Source organism: Zonotrichia albicollis, chromosome 1 (assembly GCF_047830755.1).
Source record: "Zonotrichia albicollis isolate bZonAlb1 chromosome 1, bZonAlb1.hap1, whole genome shotgun sequence".
NCBI lineage: Eukaryota > Metazoa > Chordata > Aves > Passeriformes > Passerellidae > Zonotrichia > Zonotrichia albicollis.
The window spans coordinates 36614050-36630819 of NC_133819.1; the positions used below are offsets into that span (position 1 = coordinate 36614050).

A 16770-nucleotide genomic window follows, 5' to 3' on the forward strand; every position below is an offset into this window, starting at 1 on the left:
GTTAGACCCTGTGGGTTAAAAGTCTGGACTTGAAAGTCCTTGTGAAAATAATTGTCCCATCTACTGGCTGGCTGGCAGAGGTTGTGATCAACAGCTGACATATTGATTAAAGAGGAGAGACAATGGGTAAGCAGATAAACTTTTATTTCCAAAAATAATAGCAGGTGAAATTGAAGATAAATCACTGGAAATATGCCCCTTTGAATCTTTAAAGGTCAGGAGTGTGGCTCAAAGATCAAGTAATCAAGGAAGTGGGAGGGTAATAAATGCCCTGAAGGGCCTGAAACAGCCTGAGTTTTGTCCTTCAAGGCTTGTGCAAAGCATCTCCCAAAAGGAGGTGGAAAGGAGGAGGGCAATGTGAAGCCAAGCCCTAGGGCAGGCGGTGGCAGATGCTGCACACTGGAGCAGGGCTCCGTGGGACACGATGCCAGCCCAAGGGTCTGCCTGCACAGAAATGATACATTGGATTAGGCAATTCACTCTGGCTTCAGGAATGAGCTGCATCAAACGTGAAATGCAATCACATTGCTTTGATCTGCCTTCACACTGCGCTCTTTCTGTCCAGCAGCGTTTGCAAGCGGTGTCAGGCTCATGGGCTGCGTGGTGCCCTGGGGAAGCGCCCCCAGAAGTGGCCATCCCACCACCCAGACTGTGTTCCAGAAAACCCAGTCAGAACTGGAGGAGGAGACCTGGAATCAAACCAGTATATTCCTGTGATTCTTCTCCTGGCCATCCTGTAGCGCATCCTCATGTCACCATCATATTTTCTGAAAAATCTCTTCGCCAGGATTCTTCTCCTGGGAAGCTGAGAAGCCTCAGAGAAAAATGAAAACAATAATTGTCTGGTCCACTTCTCCTGTGTTTTGCTGCTTTGGAATGTGGATTGGACATTGTTTACCAGCTGGTCATTTGATTGGTTTCATGTGAATTGTTTTGACATAATGACCAGTCATGGTCCAGCTGTGTTGAGACTCTAAAGAGTCATGAGATTTTCACTAGTATCTTGATGAGCCTTCTGTGAGTATCCTTTCTCTATTCTTTAGTATAGTTTTAGTATGGCATAATAATATAATATAATATAATATAATATAATATAATATAATATAATATAATATAATATAATATAATATAAATCTTTCTAACAACATGGACTCAGATTCATCATTTCCTCCGCACGACAGGGGACCCTGAAAATTCCACATCCTTAAAAAGCTTGGGAGTGATGGCCTATCAGGCTTATGTAAATACATAAATTTTTGTTTTTCTTTTTTAATGCTGTATGAACCTTTCCGCAGGGCTATTGAGGAAGAGAAAGGAACAGGTCAGCTAAACCTGAATAGAAGTGGGTTGTGCAGAGCGAAGACTGAAAGAATGGTGGTAAAAAGTGATAAAAAATGGCCCAGTTTTGTAGGCAGATGGGGTCAAAGGACTCCTACTTTACTCCTGCTGCAGCTGGAGCACAGTTGTGAACAGCAACTCTATTGGTACCATGGCAATGACCAAAATTATTTGGGTATAAATCTTCATTGCTGGCATGCGTGGGAGGGAATGTTTTGTAAATATGAGGCAACCTACTCCTCAATGAAATTATTCAAACCGGTTTTTAAAAAATCTGGTTATGAAGAATATAGGGAATAAAGTACACAAACTGCAGCTAGCATACCTGACCAAGAAGATAGGAAATTTCAGCCCACTCAAAATTGTCACACTTGTGGTTATGGAGGACTCAAAGCAACTGGCTGCATGCTCAACACAGTCCATATGGATGCCATCACTGGGTTGCCAGCTGTCCAGTAAAAGAGTGGAAAACAGTTCTCGGCCTCTTCAAAAGAAGGTCAGATCAACCCTTTGTTTTCACAATTTCTTTGCATTTTTTAAAAGCCATTTGTACTTTTTGGTGCGAAGGGGTGTGTATAGCAGTGAGTTCAGCAGTTGGACGTGCAGAAAAATGCTCCCTTTTACTGATTTTTAATCCTGCTAGTTGATAATTTCAAACATTGCCTCTAGCTGTGTTACAAGAAATTTTGAATTTTCTTTCTGTATTCACCTTCCATGCATCACTTATGGCTGTGCAGCAAGCTGAGCTGCCTTTTTACAAGCCTCTTCTATTCAGTCTTTCCTCTGAAACAACTTTGTGCTCAATCTTTCCCCATTTTCACAGGACATCCAGTATGTGAACCACAAAGTGGTCCTCACTTATTTTTTCTTTTGGCTAACTTGGATTTCCTTTAATTTAAACTAGTCTTATAGTTCTCCAGCCATCTCTAGGCATGATTGCCCCCAATAAGATTTTATCTAGATATTTCTTCTCACTCCCTTTTCATAATTTTCTGTCTTCTTTACTGTTCTTCCAGCTGATATTAAATCCTTATTAGGCTGGGGATATAGCATTTTTCCTACTAAGGCAAGCCAACAACAACACTTCTACTTATTTCACAGTGCAAGCTGCTATGCTGTTAATGATAAAGAATCACTTCCCTTTCCCTTAGGAAAAGACAGCCCAGTTTACCTTTCCCTGACTTGGTTTGTTGTAAGGTAAGTTTTTTTTTTTTTAATTGCTTTCCCCAGGTGAAAATGTTAACTGCAGGTAAAAGGCCATGGTTGATGATGGGAGACTGAAGATGAGTGAAGCTGTTTTTGGGCATGCCACATTCAGGGGAACCCCCGGAGATGGGGCACACATGAGAGACAAATAACTGAGGCAGTGCTGCTTGTTATCAGGACAGGGTCCTGCTTTAGTGTAGATGTGGAATGGTAGCAAGGTTTGTACTGCAAAGAATGTTTATTTTGTAATGCAAATAACAAAACAGAGTGCCCTTTGTTTCAAATTCTGTTCTAGCAGAAGGTCTTCTGCAAATATAGTAGGATTTTACATGAACTTTTCTGGCCCAAAAATTTCCAGTCATTGCAGCTGATGTTTTGAGACAACTACAGCAGTAAGAAATCTCTCTCTGAAACCTCTTGGGGCATTTTACTTGCTCTAAATTTCTGACCCATGTGTGTTTTATACATCTCTGCACCCACAAAAGTAATTTTTTTTCTGTTCCCTTGCATTGTGATAAACATCTGAGTTACACAACGCATTTGCTGTGGCACATCTGGTCTGAGGAGAAGAAGCACTGTAGGAGACAGCTCCAAAAAGTAGGTTTGAGGCTGCAAGAACACTGCTTGTGTTCGGATGTGATCCTGGAAGAAAATCAGAGTGTTTACAGCCTGGATGCTACTTTAGCACATTGTATGGGTAAGCAAGCAACCTAGAAAGAGAGTCCCAGCTGCAACTGCCATGGTAACATGTCAGCAGCTGGCAAAAAGAATCCTGCATATCTTGCGCACAGGGATGGTACCAGAGGACAAACTAGGGGACCTCTTTAGCCATGGACAGCTGAGAAGATTTTGTATTAAACTAGATATTGCCTGACAGAGTAAATCTCTCAATTGGAGAAAATTGTGCATTTTCCACGGAGTCTTGGTAGCACCCTGTAGTATTTTGAGTTTTGCCACCGCATGCCTTGCAAAAAAGCTCGATTGCCCATGCAGGGGTAGCTATTGTGACCTGATCCTTTCATCTTTCTCTGGTACCTTCCTTCTTTCTCCCCTGTGGAATGCACACCCCCTTGCCCGCTCTGCTCCATCAGCTCAGGAGTAACCTGCCTCCTGGTGGGTTTACTCCAAGTGTCACTCTCTTCCCAATGCAAGTGGCCTTTTCAAGCAGCTCTGCAGGGCTCACGGCATGAATGGTGATGACAAAGGGTAGATGACATCAGACACATACAGTCCTTGCTGCCTCATATTAAACTGTGGCACATATACCTGAGTAATGGCCTATAACCAGGAGAGATGACATTTGGCCAAGATGACCTGGAGCAGGAAGAGGGCCTGGGTCAGGCCAAAATGAAACAATGCAGCTTGAGATAGTGGGAGGGCTGCCAGCAGCAGAGCGGCAGGAAGGCTCCCGTATGAACCTGAAAGCAAACAAACTCACTGCCAAGTAGCACTACTCCTGCTCCAAGGAGGATCACTTATTGCAGTTTGAATTATTAGCTCATTTGTTGTAGTAAAAGAGTGTGTGGACGCAAGGCACTGTGAGGAGACCAACCTAAATTACCTCTGTGTGCAAAAAAAGGCCTGGGAGTATATTTATATCCCTGCTTTGCAGTGGGACTGTTATTCAAAGCACAATATAAATCATTATGTAAAAATCAAAATACCTTTGGTCTCCACAATGTACCTGACTTCAAAGAACAAGTTCAATAAGTTAAGCAGAATTGGTAATACTTGATGTTCTAGTAGATCCTCTATAATATCTCATTTATACTGCTCTTAACATATGGAGCATTTACTTTGGCAAATGAACCTAGTAATATTTGGTGCTTTCCCAGCACACAGTCAAAGCACTGACTTTGTAAATCATTGCAACAAAATCACCAGTTTGGAGGAACTTTTTGCTTTCTCCATTTGTTGCACCTTCCCAACTAAAAGAAAAAAGTGAGTGTAATAATTAAATAAAAAGTGTAATAAATAAATAAAAAAAAACGGACAGTTTTTGCTGGGTCATCTTACCAATTTAGGTAGTTATACAAAACACAAATCTAAACCCCTGCATTGCAGGTAGTGAGTCTTTATAATTATAAGCAACTTGAGGATGTTACTGGGGCTTGACACTGTCGCCAGGCCATGGACCTCTTGGAATCTGGGGCCTATTTGGGTCTCTTTCAGGGTGGAAAAACACACACTGGGAATTCTAGCATATACACCTAAATCTTGTCAGTTACATATAGAATAATGGGAATCGTCAGAGAGTAAAAATACTCCACTTCTTATGGTAAACACCATAACATAAAACATGATAAATACTTAACTTCAGTTTTATAGCAAAAACTAAGTCCTGCCATCCCCTCCCAGTACTCAGTTCCCTCTTTTTTAGGCATTTGGCTTTCTTTGTAGCTTAAAATCTATTCCTAGTAATATTCCTTCCCCGTTCTTCCATAAGTATATATGTAGTAGACAATACAACATATTATATATATATATAGATATATATATATGTATATATGAGTATATAATAGTCATTTCATACATTTAGAGAAGTCCTACTCAGTGAGTTTTACTAACAACTTCTCAACTAATAGTGGTTTTATGTCTCAATTTTTGTGCTTCATTACAGAATTCCAGTCTGATTTCTTAATCTTTGCTGAAGTGGAAAAGTGTGTTTGTTCATTTGGGGTCTTTTTTTGTTTGGGTTTTTTTTTTTTTTTTTTTGGTATGTTTCCACCAGATGGTAAAAAAAAGGAACTTAAGGAACAGAAAAGGACATAAGGTAATTTTCTAGGTAGACTAACTGGTCCATGAGTCAAGGTGGCATATGCTTGCTGTATTTGAATTCCTAACAGTTCAATGTTTTGCATTCACAGAAAGCTGGAATCCTTAATGCCCATATCACCTTTGAAAACACTGTCAAAGATTCAACAAAAATGCTTTTGGTCACATAGGCCAAGTTAAAAGACTGTACTTGCAGCCCACCCACTGGGACACAAAAAGGCAACGATTTGAACTCCTGTGCAGGTAATGTGTGACTACAGAGGCTGAACCATTTGGAAGATAACCTCAGCTACAGTAGGAGAAAGAACAACGAAGATAATGGAAAAGAAACAGCTATAATAACCATCTGCAAGCACACATGGCCTCTACTTCAGCACCCATAAAACTTAAAATGATAGAAGAAAAGGAAATTGCTTGCAAAATAGCAAAGACTAAACATTTCTTCTTACACTTTTGTAGGGTTGCCCTCTTTCAGGTATTTGGAGTGCTGTGTGTACTAGCGTTTAGTGTGGAAAGAGGTACATTCAAGTCTTTCCTTCACTCCCCCTTCTGCCTTGTACCTGCACACATTGTTAGGGACAGAGTGTACCCAAGGGTGCCAGCAGCATCGTCCTGCCCACCAAATCAGCTTGCATGGCCTGACCCATGTACCCTGCCCCTCAGCTGTGTGCAGGGGTCAGTCCTAGCTCCATCTGCATGGCTGTGCGCAGCAACAATGCCATTGAAATAAGGGAAGAAATCCAATCACGATCACAGTCACTTCCCCAGACTAGGCTTATTTTTGCCTTTTAGTGACCAGCATAGCTTTGGGCTATCGATAGTTTTATAGCTACTACAAGTCCCTTAAGCGAGAGCATAGTTTTACTGCCTTTTTATTGGAATGCAATGCCAAATTACATAGATGTGTCCCTCCTAAGGCTTATTTCCCTTCCAGAGTGGTACTAAGGCTTTTTCTTTCAACTGGACTGGATCCCAAACCCAAAGCATGGTGTAGCCCCAGACAGTCCTGGAAGAAGCCAAGAGGTGCCACAGCTGAGAGCTGCTCAACGGACCCACAAAGGACACTGAGACCAAGGACAGCCTGCAGCAGTTTTAAATTTTGCTGAACTTAATAGAACTAAACCAAGACTTTTGCTAAGAGCCAATAGTCCCTTTGAAATTCATGTTGAGTTTTGTAAACTTTTAGTCATTTCAGGAAGACTGAGCTGAATCCCCATCCCGAGTCACACTGCGTGTGAGTTATTTCTCTCCTAGGAGAACAACAGTGCGTGCTCCATAACTTGTAGCTGCAGACTGGTCTTTAGCCTAGACATGAGCCCTGCATAAATTCAGAGGTCACCAACTGTTACGGCTTTATCAAGAACCTTATTAGTGATCATTAAAAATAATCTTGCTTAGAAGGAGACTGCTATGGGCAAAGCCCATCTTTCCTATTTATTTTATGACTATTAATGTTTTTTTTTAATGTTTATACATTAGTGCAAGGAACAGTGTTAGCATAATTCTAGTGTAAAATAAAACCAGCTGTATCCATTATAAGTGCATTACTGCCAGGAACTGTAAATATGTTTATGCCTGATAGCCTTCTGACTCAATAATATCCTGCTATCTCTGTTGGGCAGGCAAGTTTTTAAACCAAGAAAAGACAGGTTATGATTTTCATAACCAAACTGTGTTTCTTTTTGAAGTATGTTATCTAAATTCAAATTTTAAGAAGGTCATTAAAAAAATCTGCCTGTGATTTTAAAGGAGAACAAAGTGGTGGCAAGAAGGTATGATGTGCACTAAGAACAAGTTATTCCTCCCAGATATACACATACACAGACAAACCCTGCCATATCATACCATACAAACAATTTTAATTGTGTAGTTACAGTCAATAACCACTCCTAGTCAGAACATTTCTGCATAAAGAAAATTGTGATACACTTATAAAAACAGCCAGCTGTAACAAAATAACTGGTGTTTTCATAGCAATAAACTCATAAAAAAGAAATACACCTTTATACAGAAAATTTATACAGCTGTAGCTTTAAAATTGATTGTAAACCAAAGGAAGACACATTGCAAACATCAATTATTTTCACATTAATTGCATAAGTTTCTAAGGTGATCTATTAGTTTTATTTACCTAAGCTTATTTGCATGATAGTAAAAATTGCATACAACAATAAGAGTGAAGCTTATAGTATGAATTGCTTGGATAACATAGAGCACTTTTTATAGGCAACTGTGTAAAGCACATTTTCTCTATTTAAAACTTTTAAGACACTTTGTTTTACTGCCCATCAAAATACATTTATAAATAGAAAAAAAATCAGTATGGTAACAAGAGAAGCAATATTACATTTAACGGAAACTTCCAAAAAAATTAATTACAACATGATGCTGCAGGATCTACAAATAAATAATGAGGACTAAATCGTGTTTCACATTTTCTTTTTCATTTGCTCTAAAACCATGTAACAATGAGAATGGAAAAAAAATACAGTGACCTTTATTTCCAAAAGAAAACAAATCTGAATTACGGCAGTGCCATATAATACAAGGCATTTGTTGGCATATGTTATCTTTAAACTGCATTCCACAGTCTATAGTTCTTTTGTAACATACAATAGTACAAGAGTAACAAACTCTTTTTATTTTATTTTTTAAATAAATGTGATTTTTCAAAGATCAAGTGTGGAGTGCTACAGTAATAATTAAAAAACAAGAACAAAACAGAAACGAAAAAACAGTAAATCACAAAAGTTGTAATGCTTGTCTGAAGGCTCCAGAATCAAAATCACTGGTATCATGCTTATTGGGTACACTCACAGTGTATCCAGTGAACACAAATTAATATCAAACAATCCTCAACGCTTCATCTGTTGCTGCGAAGCAGTTTGTAAAATAGAGTAAAACATCTAGTGCAGTCTGCATTATCCTTTTTTTCAACTTTTGTGCAAGTTTTGGAAGATTCATTGGCCAAACAATGAATAATAAGGGTTTTTGACACAACGCAAGATGGAATTTTCATTTCATTAGTAAATACCAGCGGCACTGTTGAAAGAAAATAATACTTTTAGATCAGTCTTTCAATTCAGCATTAATCTCTGTGTTCCCTTCTACTGATAACTCTTCTTCTAGTTTAACTGAAAAAAGCGTGTTTGCATTTTTGTCTTGGATGCTGTCTTCTAAATCCTTGAGCAGCTCTTCTTCCTTATATTCTGCAACATCCACCTCCAAACCAGAATTGTCCTTCAGCTTCCCATGGTGCTTGAGATAATATCGCTGGTTCTGAAAGAACTTGATAATGGTGTACTTGGGCAGGTCAAGCTGAGCGGAGAGAGTCTGGATTGCTTCTTCATCTGGATACAGGCCTACATCTTGTATGAAACTCTGTAGGATCCCTAGGGCCTCCACAGAAATCTTTGTTCGCGGTCGGGGTTTCTGACGATTTTCATCCTCAGATTCAGCTGGTGATGCTACTGTTGGTTGCCTTGGGGGTAGTCTGGGACCTGGCTGTTGTTGCTGTTGCTGCTGCTGTTGTTGCTGTTGCTGCTGCTGCTGCTGCTGCAAGACAAAGAACAGCATTTTTTTGTACATGTATTCTTGCTCCTATTTTGTTCCTGAGAAATCTTGAGGAGGGAGTGGGGGGAAGAAATTGCAGAGCTACAAACAAAGGCTTAGTAAGTTTAAAAAAAAGGAAGGGAAAAAAAGAAAGAACAAAAAGAACACCGTAGCTTTGCCAGACCGAAAGCACTGATGATACAACATCGGTGCGGTTTAGCTGACAAATTTTAATGAACATGCTCCATGAGTCAAGTGCAGACAAGACAAAATGCTAAATGACATAGTACAGGATTAACTTGACCAGCTTAGCCAGAACTGTAGCAAGGGCAAAGTGAGAAAAGTGCCAGATGAGGGCAAACGTGCCGGAGCTCTGCCAGCAACGGCAGCTGCTGCCCAAAAACAAGGGCTGCAACTCTCTAGCAATAGCTAGACAAACGGGCTGGGGAGTCAGGGGGAAGGAGAGCATTTTATCTCTTTGAGTACAGAAATATCTCACTGCTGATCTGACCTCAGCATGCACTGAAGTCTCGTCAAACTTGCAAACATTACAACAGAATATGCTGGCTGGAAGTGCCTAACGTGGCGCTGACAAACCCAGCCTCGGCAAGGACAAAGGGATCTGGAGGTAGGAAATCTGTGTTTCCCCTTCTGGATCTGACCTCTGCTGCCTGCAGTCTCTGAGCAGGCCTGCACTGCCTGTATCCCAACAAATAAACAGGGAACAGACCTATTTACCTGCCTCTGTGTTTGTGCTGGGGATTATTTAGTTAATATTTATAAAGCACTAAGATGCAAAGCTCTAAATAAGTTGCACTATTATTATTAGACGGGAACATGCTGCATTCCAAAAACTCAGGCAATAAAAATGAGCCAATATGCACATCAGAAGAATAAGATAAAGCAAATCATGATGTAAATAATTAACAAGAGCTTAAAATGAAGTTTTGCAAGCATGGATTCAGAAACATTCTTAAAAGGTGAGGCACTGAGCCCTAGGGATAGAAATGTTTTTCTCATCTACCACCAGAGTACAGTACACTATAAGATCATGTTTAAAATCAAAAGCAAATTTATCAGCTACTGTTTGTGTTGACAATTCTTTTGCTGCACAGCACAGGAAGCACTGGTTAGTAAGATATTTTGGATCAGCAAATTTCTTGTCATATGGTACAAACCACCAGTTATTATTAAAAAACAACCACAGCAAAACAAGCAGTTGCTATCACTGCATTTTATTTCCCTTTGAGAGTCTCCCTTCAATAATTTTTGTCTTTTGGTAGTGGCTTCCAGGCTTCTAGTAGCAGTTCTTTGAGACCCTAAGAAGCACAAAATGCTGTACAAATGGTATAAATACTGGAGGGATTATAATTCTGTCCACTTCATAGGGGCTCTTATGGTTGTGGAGACTTTGCACAGACATCCACAACTGGTTTAGAAGCCACTGCTTTAAGTGATCTTCATATTTTAAGATCTGACACGAATGCCCCGGAACTGAGGCTCCTTCCTCATCCCTGCTCAGGTCTTTGAATGTTTTATGGTCTGTGAGCAGTCCCATTCAAGGCTCCTGTCCTGAAGAGATTCAAGACTACTACCAGTATATTAAATTCTTATAAGACTGGAGGCTTTGTATATACAGTTTGAAAACTTGTGTCTGAGCTACATATTTATGCATCTACAACAATTACCATGTAGAACAGCAGAGACAAAACTCAGGCCCAATCTCCCAATCCTTACTCTTACAAGTCATATTAAGAGATTACAATGCAACTGCTTATGTGAATAATATTTATGAGATCAAACACCCAACTTTTATCAACAAGGCAAGAAAATCTAAGTAAGTGGCATAGTGGTTGAATGTTTATACTGTGCATAAGCTTCTCCTTTTATCCCCTTAAGAAGCGATTTTATTAAAAACAATGTACATTTTCAAACAAGTGCTGTTTTATTACTTAATATAGATCTTTCTCTCTCTTTTTGCTAAATCAAACAGCAAGTTTCCAGGCTTTCACAATTATTTTAGTACTTGATATCCTAAGGGATTGTCTTATTCAGTTTGCTTTATCTTTAATATACACTCGTGTTGTTTCTGGCTGCGAGATAACTCTATCCTTCCTAGCATTGTAAATATTTTTCTGTATAGGTAATACAAGTGATACACAGGGTCTCAGCTGAGGCTGGAAAAGCGTGGGGTAATATCTGCCCTTTAAGAAGGTGCAGTTACAAGGTTGACCTCAGGCCTTTTGTGAGAAGTGATTAAAGAGTCCCCAGCTCAGAGAGACAGCAGTCCCCACTGACAACCTGGGCTACACAGCCGAACACAACAGCCAGCTCAGCTCCCGGCTGGCAGCACCTGTGCCAGCAAAAAAGGGTGTGTGCAGCTCCAGCTGGGGCTGCCCTGAAGCAGAGGGCAGCAGCTCTTCCAAGCCTCATGGTGTGGGTCTTGCATCCCCTCCTCTCTCTCCCTGACATGGTGCCCTTGTGCCAGCTCACCTGCGGAGCAGCACCCAGCCAAGGTCCAGCGGTCAACAGGCCTGGTAGGAAAGCGCCTCTATGCTCTCCTTTCCCAAGGGTGGTGGGAGAGGGGCTCTGAAGGAAAAACAAACAAATATTGACTCACCCCAGTCTCAACTGGGGTTAAAGTGGGATGAGAAATCCCCTTCCCTTCACTCCTAACCAGAAGGAGCTGCCACTGCTGAGGGTTCTTGCTTGGTTTTCGATCAGCAGCACAACAAGGTCCTCCTGGTCTGCCGGAAGGAAGACCCTTGACCGGTGCTGCCTTTCGGCCCTGGTGCCTGTCCAGGCAGGCACAGCCAGCACGGGGCTGAGCTCGCCCTGCCCGCACACAGCTGCCTGTGCACTGCCACCACACACGTTAGCAAACACCAGCGAACCGCAACAAGAGCTGTGGGTGGTCGCACGGTCTCCTTTGAACTGTGCTGGTGGATGGCAGCGCGCTCTTATCTTGCACCAGGAGACCTGAGCTCAGCCTGACCAGGAGGGAAGAAACACTAATTTCCTTTGCTCCGTTTAAAGCTTTATTTACTTAGCGCTCTGTGGGATTGGCCAAGGTAAACTAACCTGAATCTGTTCTGCTGGCACATGGATAATGTGGGAAGGCCTGTCACCATGGTGATGAACTGCATTGCTTTCTTGTTCATAAATGGCATCGCGTTCAGGCTGAGGAAGACTGAGGAACCTTCGGATCATGGAGAGATTCTCCCAGAGGGTCCTGTTTTCTGGTGATGGATCTTCTTTCCAACGTAACAGCTCACAGAGCCACCCCTTGAAGACAAAACCAGCAAAACATTAGGTAGTTTTTCATCACACTGCAAGGGGCAAAATGAGGATGAAATGTGTACTTTAGAGGTGATGCATTCTCTCATCCTCTCACCTGATCAAAAGGGCTTTCACTGCACAGGCTGGGCTTAAAGCAAACACCAATGCACTGAGAGGCTGCCCAGCCATTTCACAGACCTTTACCAACCATAGGCATTTTGGAAAGCATCTTCCCCTTGGTCTCACACCACAGTGCTGCTATTTGTTTGCTTGACTGTAGGGCTGCCTAACGTAAACCACACCAGTAGAGGAACTCCCTATCATCTCTTCAAAAGACAGGAATCTTGTGACTAGATGCAGTCAAGCAATAACTTCTTAATTTTTTGCTACAAGAAGAGGTTTCTCTGCAGGTGAACTTATTTCAAGTGATACAGAACTGTTTCCAGATTGTCCTCATAGACCCAGAAAAAAATCAGTCTCTCAGTTTTACATACAGGATTATTAGGGGTTGGGGGAAAGGAAGATGTGCTCTAGCTTCTGATACACCCTTTATAAATTTCCACATCAAGGACAGAAAGGTGCCTATGAGTCTTCGGGGTACATAATATGAAGTCAGCTACAGAATCCCCTGCAAGAACTGAAGCAGTTGCTAGTTTGCTTCTGAAAGAGACATAGGAGTTTATCACAAAAATTTAATGTTTCTTTACATCTTAAAATTTAATTGGCGATTTTTTCTCAACTGTGCACTGGTAGTTCTAAAAGAGGAATGCAAACCCTCTAGCTAGGACAGTGTACATCAGCAGAAATTTTCTAGTATATTAAAATTTAGGTACAAAATATTACATGTATAAAACATGCATATTTCCTTTATTTTAGCTTCAAGGATCTGTTTTCAAAAATAGGTCCATGCAGTTTTATTTCTTAATGCTGTAGGAAAGATAATGTGACATTTTATTGAATCAACAAATAATATAAATGTACAGAAGCTTTTAGGTCCTTTTTATACATACCAGTAGTGGATTAATGGTTTATCCAGAATGGTTTACTAACACATACAATAGACTCATAGATATGATATAGATATGTATTTTCTTGAAGATACTCATATCTTTAGCTAATAGTTAATAAATGCAGTGTAAAAATATTCCCACAACAGGAAGACTCAAAGTAAACAAATAATGTTAATGCATTCATATTGTATATGAAAATATTTAGTGAGGTGTGTATAAAAATTGGAAGTATATTTGCTTGGATATAAGTGAAAAACTGAACAAATGACACAGATGAAAATGCCCCCAAGAAACTATCAAAATGACAAATGTTATAGAGATGGTGGTAGCAGAGCTGAAAAAGCAAAAATTTAAATGGGGCCAAAATCTGCCAGGTGCTCATGAGGTGTGCAAGGGAGGAAGCAGAGACAAGGGAGAGCAGGAGCAGCAAAGGACTCCCCTACACCCTAGGGATGGAGCACACCCCATTCCTTGACTAAGTGGGGATGCTGGGTATTGCCCCAGGGTTTAGCAAGACGACTGGGAAATGTGGCCAAATGCCTTCACACAAAGCACAGACAGCCTGTCCTGGCTGGAACTGTATGGCATGTTTTCAAAACAGTGGCAAGGGTCTCTGGAATCTCACTGGAATGTATTAGCAGGGCGAGCTCTCCCTGCCCCTTACAAAAACAGCATGTTGCTCATGGCTCTCTGCTCACCTTGCATCCAAGGGGATACTGAGTGCTGGGTTATGCTCAGCAGCAGTATTCCTTTATTGCAGTAAGTTAAAAGTAGTGCACTCAGAAAGCAGAGGCAGCTTCTTGGGGACGGAGGAGAGATGATGATGAAGATAAATCAATCTTGATCTTTTAACTGAAGAGCAGTTACAAAATTCTAAATTAAGGAATCCCAAAGCCACAAACCATCCCATGCCAAAGAGTAAACACTGTCCTTTGGTTGTCTGGAATCTGCACTGCTTTACACTGAAACTGTTGGCTTTCTTTCTAAAGTGGTGAAACAAAGAGCAGAGCTGTCTATCATGACAGTTTGGTGGAAGTAAAAAAAAAAGACAAGATAACCCATCTCCACCTATGACACCTCTCCTAGGCATATGCACAGGCTGGAAAAGAAGTGCACCATGCATTTAGAAGCTGCAGATGTTTTGTCTGCTGACCATGGGAATCACAGGGTTTGTTTTCCTTAAAAATGCAGTAGAAACCCTTTATAGTTAAAAAATATCCAGTGGAAAAAATAATTCCTAGGCAATAACATTTTCTGTTGATGAAACATATTTCACAACAGTTTTTGATAACTAATGAAAACCTTCTGTCCTTACTGTCTTTTCTGTTTCTGTATTTACTAGGTCAGACCTTATTTTTATTAACTACTGAGAGCTAACATTGTATTTCCAACAGTTTTCTCTCAATTTTTGCACTGAAATAATACTTCTAATGCCTTATCTAAAATTACTTAATGAATTGTAACCTGAAACATGTCTCTGCTAGCCTTTCAGGGATTTTTAGATAATGAAGACAGATACTTCTGACAGGGTACACAGAAAAGATTACTGTTCTACCAAAATGTCTCTATTCCACTTGGCACAGTTTTAAAGAAGTAGACCCACTCTGATGAAACATTTGATGGAAAACATGGAAACAAACAACTGAATTCTTTTACAATTGCATGGATAGAAAAAAATTTTTTGGTCTTTATGGTTCATTTCTGCACATATTTGTGAAAGCTGATCTCACCAATGTTCTCAGATGACACAGTGGATGGACAGCAAGAGAGGTTATAGGGGATGAGTTTGTTAAGAGAGTATGAACTTTATCCCAATATGCTTCCTTTTGGTTCAAGACAAATAATTAAAGATAGAAGTATTTAATTTAGTTTCTGGTTCAGAATTCTGTACATGAAATAAAGCTCATTCATAAAAGTCACCTACATGAGAAAGTACGAAATGTTTTTTACAAAATTTTGGAAAAAAAAATAATCCAGACTTTTCTAATGGTTAATTTAAGTTCTGTAAAATTTATAAGTTTTGTTTCCGTTTGATCTAAAAAAGGTATGAAGTGCTGCAGATAATGCAGCTGAACTTTAAAGTGAATGTAACAGGGCTGGTTTTTCTTCTTTAATACTTTTTTAAGTCTAGAGCAATTTCTGCCTACTTTCCTTTTTTTCTTGTCTTTATAGTTTTACAGGAAGTGGAAATGACCACAAAATAATAAGGAAATATTTATAAATCAGATTAGATCACAACCAGTTTATACAGCATATAGAGTACACTGTTAGGAAAACAGCATTAAAATAATGAAGTTGATGCATTTATGCAGAAAGGCAAACCCCCCAAAAACTCTGCAATGACATTGGGAACAACCTTGATTTTAAAACAGAGTAAATTTGCCAGGCAACATTACACTGAATATAAAGAGAGTACAAAGCAAAATATAAACATTAGCCACATGTAAATATGTTTGGAGAACTTTCAGGATGTTACTACTTTTCAAACTGACAAAGTTTAATTTGACACCTTCTGTTCTAAAACCTTTGTTTCTATTCAAAATCACGCCTTTAGCTGCTATCAATCACTATGCTCTCCCTATTACTTAAAATACTGGCATGGGCCCTGGATAAGCTGAAAATGCCATGCAGATGAATTCTGAGATAATATGTTCAAACCTGTTATATACAACACAAATCCTGTAAAGTTATGTATTGTAAACCTACATTTATTGGGAACTAAAAGTCTTAAATCCATCTGCTACAAAGAAAATACTGTTATGCACTTTCAAGTATCCAAGTACCATCTGCAAAGGTCTTGCTACAGTAAGCAAGAAAATGGTGAAAAAAAAAAGATGCTAAACCTAAGATATTTAAAATAAATAAGAGTCTTCTGTCTGGTTTTCTGATAGGGATTTAGTAAAGAAACACAAGACATTAGAGGAAAAAAAACCTGTGAAAGCCGAACTGCCAAACTATTGCAGGAAAAGCGCAAAGAGGATAACTGCCAAAAATTAGGTTCTGCAATACCCATGAGCATGCTTATTTTAAAGAAACCATCTATGCATTTTATCCATATATCCAAATTCTATTCTTTTTAGTTAGACCTCTGCTGTGCTTAAATAAAATCTGCTCTTTCACACAGAGTTTCTAATAAAATATTCTTCCATTCTTTATTATTGAAAGGAAAAAGAAATCTATACCTAAGGTGTAAATATCTAGCCTAATTACATCAACAAAGGATAGCATTATAATAATGAAAAATGTTCTCTGGCCAAAGCCTTCCAGATCAGCAACAAACACATCTAGTCTGAAAAGGGAAGACTACAAGGTGAAGCAACTGAACTTGTTTGGTTAATTTGTTACATGGATAATAATTTGCCAAATTATGAATATTTCTTACAGAATAACAATGACATTTCTTAGAAAGGGTTTAGCTTAAATCTAGAAAGGGAAAACATTTTAGAGGATCAATGCTAAGATATGCTCAGGTTTTTTTGGTTATAGTATATTTAAGATTATTTTGTATCATTCTCTGGGGCATATAGTATAATAAAAATATATGGTGCTAAAAGAAATCAATCTAAATAGGGAGGTATTTGATACCAACATTTTAGCAGAAAGTGTGAAT

The 16770-nt window shown here is 39.5% G+C and overlaps 1 protein-coding gene across 9 annotated transcripts in view; it reads right to left on the bottom strand.

The window, feature by feature from the left end:
* Nucleotides 1-7160: 7160 nt before the first annotated feature.
* Nucleotides 7161-16770, bottom strand: part of SATB1 (SATB homeobox 1) — a 91738-nt gene continuing 82128 nt past the window's right edge. For 6 of the 9 annotated variants that reach the window (XM_074538194.1, XM_074538215.1, XM_074538200.1 and 3 more), the window contains 3 exons: nt 11953-12156; nt 11365-11460; nt 7161-8871 (listed from right to left, as the gene is read on the bottom strand). In XM_074538194.1, the coding sequence (XP_074394295.1) occupies nt 8389-8871; nt 11365-11460; nt 11953-12156 (783 nt within the window). In that variant the 3' untranslated portion in view covers nt 7161-8388. The remainder of the gene's footprint in view (nt 8872-11364; nt 11461-11952; nt 12157-16770) is intronic. The other 3 variants (XM_074538226.1, XM_074538231.1, XM_074538242.1) reach the window with 3 other exon arrangements.